Below are 11,314 nucleotides of genomic sequence, written 5' to 3'. Positions count from 1 at the left end.
AGATTGGGTCACACATTTATGGATGTATGGTGTTTGTTGTGAGAAAGGAGGTGAAGATTCAGAATGAGATATGCAAGAATCTTTTACACAAATTTAATTTTGAGTGTAATGTAACCATGTAACCGGAAATTTTTGAGATGTAAGTAGAAAAAATATATCTTTACCAATAATGAATTGGTGTAAGAGGTAAGAGTTTTGATCCCTTAAACATGCGATCATTCCTAAAGAAAATTCGGTTGGAATGGGAGAACGCACCTTACGTGTCTCATAGGTTTCCCGACGCAGATAGCGTTTGCATATTAGAAACAAACATTCTGGTTTTCAACGTAAACAAACCCAAATTGTGTTGTGTCATTCTCTAATTAATCCTCTAATTATTAATTAAAGTACAAATAAGAGAGGAATTTATATCGAAAACATAACTAACAAGAAGAAGAAGAATTAGTTGTAGTAGAGTTCGAGTCCCATGCCATCATGAATCTCATAATCTTTGAGAGTGATGTGATCTTTGTAGATTGTATACCATTTCTGAATCCGTATCTTGTCATGTCTCGTTCCTGTCTGTGCAGCAACAAGCTTCTTCAAGTCACCGATTGTGTCATCTTCATTGCACTTCACACGTACCTTCTTCCCAAGCCTATCGTTCAGAACCACTTCTATCATCTTCTCTTCTTCTGCGATCGATTTCTGATTCTTTTCTGAGTCACAGAGTAATTGTGTTTTCTGTTACGTCTTTAGTAGAACGCTTCTTTTATACTATATTCACAAGTGGAAGCTTCTAGTTCTTTTTCCACTTTTTTTTTTTTTTTATAATGGAAGCTTCTAGTTATTTTCTCTCATTGGCTGAGCGAGTCTCATCAGTCATCAATAGGATTCTATTACAATTTAGAACCTTCTAGGACATGTGCATTGTATCTATTCACTTTCCGTTTGGGAAATAACTTTCTCCTCATCCTTATCATTTTTTATATACTCTCTATGGTCCTTGTTATAAGGAAAAAAAAAAAAATATTTTTTAGATTTATTGAATTAGTGATGTATCTAGCTTATCATAGAGGTAGTAGTATTCACTGATGCAATTTTAAACAAAAATGAATTTCACACAGTAATTTTGTTTTATACTGATTTTACTGTTGTATAATTTGAACTATCTATTCTCAATTGAATGCCCAAGGTTAATTCCCTCACTATAGAAAATTCAAATTCATTCTAAACACACAAAACTTATTGAAATGTGGGTTGAAAATATTTCTAATATTTTCCAATTCACAAGAAACTATTAAACGTATTAAGATTTTAGAATCCGAGAGATATACAATTCAAGCATTATTAATATTTTTGAAGGAATTAAATGTAAATACGTTTATAAGTAATCTTTGAAACTTCAAGTCTTTCATGTATTGATTGGACGGTCAAAAACAGTTACTGCATCCACCCAGTAACTGGGTCAAATCCAAACTCCTACATCTATGTCATAAAAATTACAATACATTACCAGTTTTTCAGATATCTCCGACTCTGGAGCAACAGGTTCTTCATCTATAAGGCACTAGATTCTTCTCTGCCGCATTCATTTCTAAAACTACATAGTAATGCAGAAAACTTACAATGTTATTTAAACAATTTATACAAATAAACTAATGGAGTACATTCAAAAGTTGTTCCAGATAACGGATGATTTTATATATTTGTGAAGGAAGAACTAATTTGAATAATCATATCTGAAAAAAGGCTGGTGGAATCAATGTGACAACTGATAAGTAGGAGAATTCAATATCAAACTACATAAAAATCATCGTATCAACAGAAATTATTAAAATAATGTTGGTAAATATTCCCTGATGAATTGTATCTTTACCAATGTTATGCGGAAGTTCAGATTAACAAGACTAACAAGTCACAGAACGTAGAAATAGACCCTTCACTCCAGCGAACAATTAGTACCAGCCAAATACACGAGTGCATATTAGCATCATCGTGTAAATGAGCCCAAAACAAAGAACGGGAGAGCCAATTCGATAAATGTGGGAGACCCCCATAAAATTAAATCACTCACTTACAGGATAAAAGCAAAACTTAGAATAATAAACAAGCTCAATATCTAGTAAGCGTGAAAATAAATAAGACATAATTAAAACAAAATTATACTGTACATTAGTTTGCTGCATACGCCGCTCCTGCAAACCAAGAATCAGATCCACTGGTTTTGGTGTCCAACTTTCCATACAGCAAAAAGCATGATTTACCATTATGCTAATCACTCCAGAACAGCAACCTCTTGGTCAACCCTCCAGTAATTCGCATCATTGAATTCCTTCATCCCAGGATTACCCTCTTCGGAATTTTCCTTTTCTGCCGCTTTTGGAGACGCGTTTCTTTTCAATGGTCCTGCTTCTCCAACTATACCCTCCTTCAGAGCCTGTTCCATAGCCTTTTCAGTTCCTTCTAATTCTACGCCTACAAATTCAACATCCTCCTCAAATAGTGAAGGTACTGCTGATGATCTTTGAGTTGAGTCGCCAACCCCATCGATCAAATCTTTACTAGATGGTGACCCATTCGACAAAACAGATTCCGATTTTGGAGAACTAGAATTAGAGCTACCTATTTGAGCCTTGGTAGAAAGGTTGCTACCAGACTCATCATCATGATCCATAAAGGGATTCATGCCGGCGCCAGTAACTTGCATATCTGAAGGTTCGCCCCAACCCACCCAATCAGGCAAAGGCCTATCACCAAAACACTCTTCCTTGTCTGATGCCTCAAATCTGAAGAAACCCATATCATTTGAAGCGCTTGCCTTTTCACTTTCAAAGTTCAAAGCACCTCCATTCCCGGAATTGCTACCCGGTAATCCACTGAAGAAGTTTGTGCTAGAGCTAGATGTATCATTCATAGTGTTTTTACTTTCATCCAATTCTTCATCCTCTCCAACCACTACCTCATCGTCACTGTTGTTGCCGCCATTAGAAGCACCATTCAAGTTTATCTCATCCATCATCTCAGATGATGTTGTGCCTCCATTTGCATCACCAATTCTGTCGTCTTGGAATGCAAACCAGTTGGAGTTTGTAAACAGGCTACTGAAAGAAAAAAAGTGTTATTTTTCTTATATTGAGAATCAAATGATAATTTAAATACTACACACCAACAGATTTCCATGAAATTTCTGTAACACCCGTTCAACAGAATTAGGTGAGTAAATGAAGCTATTGAATATTTTCTGTTTCCCAGCATACATGAAAGCATAAATAAACATGCCCATATGGAGATAGCATGTAAAACAGCTAAATGATTATTTCTCATTAAAACTATGTTGACAATAATTCTATTTCTAAATTGAGTGCATCTATCAAATTCAAATGTATATCTAAGCATCAATTGAAAACTAAACTGCAGTGACCAACTTAATGTCTTCCAAACGCTCAAACTCATGGGGTCCTTATGCTCTCCGTTTTGATTGCATAGCCTATCTATGATATTAATTTTTGCATATGATAGATAAGAATAGAATGGGGAGGAAAGTTACCAAAGTGACAACATGAAGTAGAAAACCAAAAATGAAAAAAATTTGGTGCTTAAAAAACTCATTCTACTTCTATAACCAGATGTCAGCATTTTTAACAAATCGAGAAATCGCCCAAAGAGAGAGGACCTATAAGAAATTTGCAAGTGAAGAAGAAACTATTAGAGGATCTATGGGTATGTTGTCTATTCAATATCTAATAAAAAACTCATTCTTACTTGGTTGCAATTGAAAGACATTTCTCTCTAATCAGTAACTAATTTATACCTTCTACTACTATGTTGTAGTCATCTTGAAATTTCCCTAAAAAATTAATGAAAGAAAGGGGAAGATGAAGCATACAAGAAACCAGGAAAAATATATTCTCAACATAGTATACTAGTATGACTATATTATTTCACTTGCTTATCAAACACAAACACCAGTTTACAACTTCGCTTGAAAATAATATTACACTGATTAATCTGCATGACAATCATATTCTAACAAATTTACCAGTTATGTGACAAAATAAACAGACTCACCTCCCCTGGTCATCACCTAGTCTTAGGGATGATATGACTACTTGCGCAGAGTCATCATCAAAGTAGACATCCTGCATTTCATACAACAGATAAATGTGCTATCAGATTAGTTAACAGAAAGTAATTGCAAGGTGTTTTCGTCACGAGACAATTTGCTATGACTTGGTCCCACAAATTCTCAAAAAACTCCCAAATGAATTAAGAACAGCTATCAAGAACAAATAAACACTAGTACCTCGTCATCTCGATCATGGCTGCCACGCTCCTGCAACAAAGCCAATCAAAACATTGGTCCAGCATTTAATGGTACAGGATTTAAAAATGCACGTACAAAATTAGTAACATGCATGCATTGCACAGGGGGAAGAGGATGCCAAATACAAACCTCTTCATTATCCTCATTCCCGTAAATTTTATATCTGAAGGCCTGGCTCAAATTACTAGCTAAAGCTGCAACATCATAGTCCCTGTCATGAATGTCGTCATCATCACTATCCCTCATCCTATCTTGTAAAGCAGTCGGGCGTCTGCACAGGAAAAGGAAAAATAAAGAGAGAATTCGAAGTGAGACAGAAATCACAACAAAGAGATGACAAAACGAAAATGTAGAAGGTTCAACCAAGGATTGTGGCTTCACTTGAAATGGCTTCTCACATCAATATAATCTAAATCATAAATAACATTACAATAAAATCTACTCTATATTTCTAATGTTATTTAATGAATATCAAGTCCCAAACCCTTACAATCTCATGTGAGGTCACAAGACCAACCATGTAAGGGTGTCACCTAGCCGCTTGCAATTGCATTACTGCAACCAATTCAAGACTGCCAACAAAGACTTTATACACAATAAATGAGATCAGAGCTTACCCGCAAGCCCAACGGTTAACATTCTCAACCACATTACGGTCCTGAAGAACGGTAGCTTGCCACTCATTCCAATCACTATTTTCCTGCAGATGTTCGGAACAACAAATTGAAATATATAAGAAAAAGTTTGTCCCAATAAATTCAACATGCAAGTTCAGCAGCCTCATGATCCTAGTCTCCTGGATGCAATGCAAGGTTAATTCCACAACAATAGGCTTTACCATTTAGATGCAAGAAAAATTCATTTGCTTCTAATTTCATGTTTGCTTGTTCACAATTCAATAGGCTTTGTGTTTTAATTTCATGGAAAGAATGTTTAGACAAGACACCAAAAGCTTGAAAAGGTGTAATGTGTGAACTATGATGTTGATGACATTGTTAATTAAAACACAAAGGTGTACTATGCATATCAGGAACTCAAATCCTTGATAAGATGAGCTTTAGAGGAAGAATGTTAATAACAAGAGACACCACAAGCTTATTTCAAATCATTGAGCAAATCTATCAATTTCTAAGGAGATTTGTCAAGGATAGCAATTCAAAGCATATTTCACATATCTTAATAGATTTATGCCAATAGTACAAAATAACTGTAACTCGTGAAACTTTCATGAACCTGAATACATGTCAGTATGTGGCAATAAGCTAATGCACAGCTAACCTGAATACATGTCAGTATGTGGCTTCGGCTGTGCGCCAAGTGAATAAGTTTGTTAACAATTCTTGTAATATGGCCAATGTTTCCTGCCCGTGGTGCCTGTTTTCCAGCAGCAGGTACAGTTGGCTGAAGAAAAAAAACATAAGCTGAGTGAATTGGTTCCAGTATACTCAATGGCAGTGTAGAAATGAAACATTGCTAACTACATATAAGTTCTCCCAACTTATGAGTGTTTTCTTCTCCCTTCTAAATTCAAATTCAATAAAATATTGGGAAAAACAAGATAATTTAATCTCAATTACAGCAATGACCAATACAACGTCTAATTTATCAGTTTGAAGCATTCATGTACCAGGTTTCTGTCAGAAGAGAGAACAGAATGTTTATCTGCTTGGATAATCCTTCCAATTAAATCACAATCTCGCAGAAGATGATCAACAATGGCTTCAGTTTTACTCTCCAAGCATGATAATACAATACTTTCCACGTGATGGTGTAATGAATTATTATATGGATACCTGCATTATCAGATCAGTCAGAATGGTTAAAAAAATGTTATCTGTAAAAATACGCAATATCCACAGACTAAGAAGATATCAAAGTTTTTTTTTAAACATCCACAAGTCTGTCAAATAAGTTTCAGATTTGCTTACTCGAAAAAAAGATCAATAACTCGTTGAATGGTTCCTGAGTTGACCATTTCTTTTTCTGCAGCTTCATTTCCGGTTTTTAAGAGAACTGCCATGAACTCGACAATCTAAAAGAAGAAAAAAATTGCACAACTCAGAAGTATAGGAAAACAATTCACGGTAACAACTAAGAAATATAGAAACTAGTCTACTCTAAAAAAAAAAAACTAATCCTAAGAAATAATCCGAGATACTCTACAGTCTACACAATATTAAGATGTTATAAGAGATTTTCTTATAATCTAACGATATTTTCTGAGTTTGCAAACAATACTGATATACCCACTAAATTATTGAAACCAGGAGTACATAGGGAGGGTACCACAGTAACTCCACTACACTCGAAGGGGGAAACCATTAAAACTAACCTTTAATCTATGCTTCCCAAGTGGAGGTCTCAATTCTCCATATGTTGTAGGCAATACTTTCTCATCGGATGACACATTCAAAAGAATTAGCAATGCACCTGAAGAAAGGAAAGCCCTGATGACGTGATATGGACAATAAATTTGATAGATTTTGTACCATGACATTTGAAATAACCAGTTTTATGACTAAATTGAAAGCTTCAATAATGAGTATATAAACTATTGACAACAGACAAAAAAAAGACAGCATTAATTCCATCTTACCAAGTTTAGGGAGCATTGCACCAATAGTCTCCGGATTTACAGGAATATGTGGCTCATACATGTGTTGAGTTCGGAATGAATGAAAAAGGGGAGATGATATAGAAGATCTTTTCGGATCCAACAAAGAAATACACACTGAAAGTGAGTTCACAAGGCTAGACTTCGTTTGTGAATCTTCCAATGCAAAACCCAAAATTTTTGCGACAAAACTGCGTGTTTAGGAAAAAATATATAATTATTTCACATAATCATAACAAAAGAAAAATCATGAAGCTTTCCGATGCAAACCTTGGGCTTGATAGTTTAATTGCAAGAGTAGATGAAGCATTCCGTGTTATTGTACATAATGTTTCGGCTGCATTGGCATTAACTTCAGCAGGACACTGATTTAAATAGGGAAAAGAGTTGTAAGATAATTTGCAGAAAATAGAAAGGCAGTAAAGAACCTATATAATTATAATTCAAACACATGCAGAACATGAGTGACTATATTGGGCTTTTCATTAATAACTCATTTGCGCAACAGAAAAATGAATTTTCAGGGACAAACTCGTGACACCGTTAGTAATCATTATCATCAACAAAATGTAAAGCTAGTAGAGTTGAAAAAACAAAATCAGTGTGTGACCTGCTGTATGCTCATTAAACATGTCTCGATGGCATACATCGAAGGCCAAATGAATCATATCATATAGCAACATGTAAAAGCTGGCTCAAAAAACATAAACTTGGATAGATGCTTCACTTACAGATGGACTTAATTTATCAACAATCATCTCAAGCAGATTGCTCTCAGCCAACCATTGCATCACATCAATAAAATTGGGATACACATGGTCATCAGCGCCTACTAGTCGAACCAAAACCTGACCAATGAACAAATCTCAGAATCCATCTTATCTATCACCAAGGTCACGGTATTGTTATAATTAAGAACGGAAAGCTAAAAGTTTACCTCCATAATGGATGTGATTCCAATCAAATCAACCAATTGGCGAAAAACATTCTGATGGGCCTGCAAAAAGTATGCTGAATCGTGAATAAAAATTTCACAGGAAGACTATGTAACATACATCGTAATGGTTGAGCTTTCTCCATAAAAGCGTATTAGTAAATATCAAATACAATAAGCAATACTAATATACAACTGTACTATACACAAGTGCATTTTTTTACTTACCTGAACATAATTCATAAGTGACACTGTCTTTCGAATCATTAGGCAAACAACAACCTGTAAAATGGCGTAGAAAACAGCATAAAGTAAATGGTATTATATAATCAGATAAGCAACGTTCGCAAAAATATTATGCAAATTAAAGTTCCAATTGTACCCAACATATACCTTGCTAAAGTAGCCAGCCAACAAAGCACTATGAGTACGATTAGGCTCCAAAAAGGAGAATAATAAGTTCATCAGCTGAAATTACAAGGAAAAAAAGAGGAAATTAATAAAAGCAAAGCCTAAGTATACAACTTCAATCACAAAATAGAGTCACAAACAGAATGAGGTATAAACCTGTTCTTCATCCACCAAAGTCTTCAAGATGACATCAATTTCACATGTAAAAATCTCGCAGGCAATGAATGGAAACCTAAATTACAGTCAAATAATCAGTTGGCAACAAGAAAGTGGAAATAATTGAAGTTCTTTTGCAGGAAAAAAAAAATGTTAGGGCTGCATACTTGAAGGTCCGTTTACTTTCAGCATCTTGTGGTGGCTCTTCGATAATGTAGCGTAACAATTGCTCAACCTGAGCTGGATCTCTCAAACTAAAAGGGAAAAAATAGAAAATTATCAATTACTTTTCTTGAATCATCTTTATGATTGCCTATCCACCCAGTGCTTTATGTATGTATATAATAATTCCAACTATCACCAAACATATGCATTGAACATATGCAAATGAGAGCCTTGGCGCGATGGTTGGATTTGCTATGTGACTAGGATACCACACGTTTGAATCATGTAATCTCTTGCAAATGTAAGACAAAAATGCCTACAATTGATCTGGCCCTTTGACAGACATCATTGTTAAAGGTATTTGACGACACTAGGTTTTCCGTTTTTATAAAAATTGGACAGTTGCAAAAATAGAATGAGTAAATGAGCATTTAGGTACTTGAAATTGAAAGAGCCAAGCAATTTAGTCCCTCAAATTTACAAAATAGCAAATTAACCCATGAAATTGAAGAACATCAACATCAAGACAAACATAGAACCTAAAAACGGTGATGCTAAATTTGGAGGAAAAAAAAGGACTGAGGCCCCGTTTGGATTAGCTTATTTTTGAGCTTATGCAATATAAATTAGGTTTTATGCTATTTTATAAGTTCACACTAGTGAAAATTGTATTTTTATAAGCTATTTTATCATAAACTACCTTGACAAACTTATAATAATACATAAAAATTGCATAAGCTGTTTGTATAAGCTCAAAAATAAGCTAATCCAAACGGGACCTAAATTGACTGACGTTCAATAATATTATTAGGGACAAAATTGCTATTTTGCAAATTTGAGGGACTGAATTAACCAACTCTCACAATTTCAAGAACTAATATGTTGATTTACTCAAAAAAAAAATGCACAAAACTGTGAGACTTGTTTGGGAAAATGAATAAAACTCTATTGGTTCAAATTAAATGGAAACATACAAGTTGATAAGACGACTGTTTAAGGCCTTGCATTCTTGGATTACTTCCTCTTCATCTAAAAGCTCTTCTAAAGTGAAATTATCCTTGTCTAATATAGCCTCCACCTGCACAACACAAACAAGCAATGTAAAAAAATGCACTTGACCAGTAACAAAAAAAAGAGGAATCAATGAAATAAGAAAATAAGATATGCAAGTTTTTGAGCTACTTGAAAGTTAAGACTTCAATTCTCAATTTAAGTTATCCTCATAAAACTTTTAGACATTAATTTAAAAGCATTAAATCATAAAATTCAATTTAATGAGAAGCATAAAAAACAAATACTTAAATCTTAAAAGTAAAACAATCAATTTTTTCATAAATCAATATTTGGCCAAAAACTACACAAAACCAGCTTTAACCCAAAAGTTATTTCAAAATTTTCAAATGGAAATCCAAACATCACTTAAACCTCAAGGACTTTTCATTACTCAATATGCACATTATAATTATAATATCCCATAAAATATAACATGTCAAAGTACCCTTTACTTAAAAAAGCAATACAAAAGAGCTTAATTACAAAAAATCAATTAATTAGCTAAAGTGGATCAAAATTTTCCAATTAAGATTATCCTATCCTATCATATATAACAACAAGTTGCTATAATACAGTTTAAACAACCTAGAAGAGGTAAAACCGATCCAAAGAATAGAAATTAAGATAATTAACATGGGGCAATTAATAGCAATTGGAATTAGCATAACGAAACATGGTAATTAGAAAGAGATGAATGAATTGAAATAGGGAAAGTAAGTATATAAGTGAATAATTGAGAAATGAATAATTGAAGTATAGCGAAATAAAAGGGGGGAATGAAAAATGTTACAGGGGAGGAAGCAGAGAGAGAGGCGAGTTTCCAAAACATGTAGAAGAAGGTAGGTGGATCTGGAAATTGGGGGCTGAAGGTGATGCTGTAAACCCTAATTTTGTGGAGGGAGAGATCGCCGTGAAGATCGAATGAAAGAGAAGAAGAAGAAGATTAAGAGAGAGAAACAAAAATGAATGAAGATGAAATTTAAATTGAAATATGAAATGAAAAGTCACAAAAATTAATTAATTAATTTAATTTAATTTAATTTTGTATATAACGCTAAAGTACAAATGATATACTCCGGAATTGCCACACAACAACAACACAAACACTGCCCATCTCACGTTTTTCATAATAATGCTTATTATATTTGTTCTTTGCATCTCATCATTTTTGTTTTATTTTTTTTACATTAATTTGAAAAGATATGTGTAAATAATTGAAGAAGTATAATATAATAGTAATAGTTTTATAAAATTGGACTAGTTCATTTCGTAGGTATTAGAGATATTATTAGAGCGGTTGTGGTTTGAATCTAAAACTTTACGTTTAATGTATAGGAATTTGGTTAATAGATTGCTCGATAAAAAAAATTATAAAATGTCTTTGTTAACATATTGAGTTATTTTTCATAAAAAAAAAAAAAACTATTGAGTTGTTTATTCGAGAAAACTATGAGGCTTTGTTTGGTTTGAAGTCTAAGTTCATCTATCGATTTTCGTAATTTTTCTTTTCTTCCACTTTCTTTCCACAAAACCAAACATACCTTCAGTGTCATGTATTTGTTCTGGATTGGGCCTAAAGCTCAAACGCTGAGGAAAATTTCCTATTGGATCGTCGATCAAGGCTCACATGTTGAGCAGCCCACGATGACTCTCCTCAAGTCAACGGTCGCAATAT

General features: G+C 33.8%; 2 protein-coding genes across 3 annotated transcripts; both read right to left on the bottom strand.

Moving 5' to 3' along the window:
• Window positions 1–299: 299 nt before the first annotated feature.
• LOC123898891 (ubiquitin-like protein 5) lies at window positions 300–740 on the bottom strand. The gene has a single exon (XM_045949923.1). The coding sequence runs from the start codon at window positions 661–663 to the stop codon at window positions 442–444; it is 222 nt and encodes a 73-aa protein (XP_045805879.1). The 5' UTR covers window positions 664–740; the 3' UTR covers window positions 300–441.
• Window positions 741–1,754: 1,014 nt separating this feature from the next.
• On the bottom strand, window positions 1,755–10,814 carry LOC123898890 (serine/threonine-protein phosphatase 6 regulatory subunit 3-like). 2 transcript variants are annotated; one of them, XM_045949921.1, is made up of 19 exons: window positions 10,430–10,814; window positions 9,561–9,664; window positions 8,589–8,675; window positions 8,422–8,497; window positions 8,248–8,322; window positions 8,083–8,136; window positions 7,858–7,917; window positions 7,652–7,768; window positions 7,191–7,285; window positions 6,903–7,111; window positions 6,639–6,736; window positions 6,235–6,338; window positions 5,934–6,099; window positions 5,585–5,707; window positions 4,924–5,006; window positions 4,436–4,577; window positions 4,286–4,315; window positions 4,051–4,121; window positions 1,755–3,083 (listed from the first exon to the last, which is right to left on the bottom strand). In XM_045949921.1, the coding sequence occupies exons 1-19, from the start codon at window positions 10,466–10,468 to the stop codon at window positions 2,258–2,260; spliced, it is 2,559 nt and encodes an 852-aa protein (XP_045805877.1). In that variant the 5' UTR covers window positions 10,469–10,814; the 3' UTR covers window positions 1,755–2,257. The 2 variants fall into 2 exon arrangements, with proteins under 2 accessions (XP_045805877.1, XP_045805878.1); XM_045949922.1 differs by having other exon boundaries at window positions 1,755–3,080; window positions 10,430–10,777.
• Window positions 10,815–11,314: the final 500 nt, after the last annotated feature.

The sequence above is a fragment of the Trifolium pratense genome, linkage group LG7 (assembly GCF_020283565.1).
Source record: "Trifolium pratense cultivar HEN17-A07 linkage group LG7, ARS_RC_1.1, whole genome shotgun sequence".
NCBI lineage: Eukaryota > Viridiplantae > Streptophyta > Magnoliopsida > Fabales > Fabaceae > Trifolium > Trifolium pratense.
This window is presented reverse-complemented; position numbering and strand designations above follow the sequence as displayed.

Bases quoted from the DNA above. Each gene is read 5' to 3' on its own strand.
- LOC123898891 (XM_045949923.1), bottom strand. From the start codon at position 663: ATGATAGAAGTGGTTCTGAACGATAGGCTTGGGAAGAAGGTACGTGTG.
- LOC123898890 (XM_045949921.1), bottom strand. From the start codon at position 10,468: ATGTTTTGGAAACTCGCCTCTCTCTCTGCTTCCTCCCCT. The intron at 7,769-7,857 runs GTAAACTTTTAG...TTCATTGGTCAG, and splicing joins GAATCACATCCATTATGGAG to GTTTTGGTTCGACTAGTAGG. The intron at 3,084-4,050 runs GTGAGTCTGTTT...TTTTTCTTTCAG, and splicing joins CTAGGTGATGACCAGGGGAG to TAGCCTGTTTACAAACTCCA.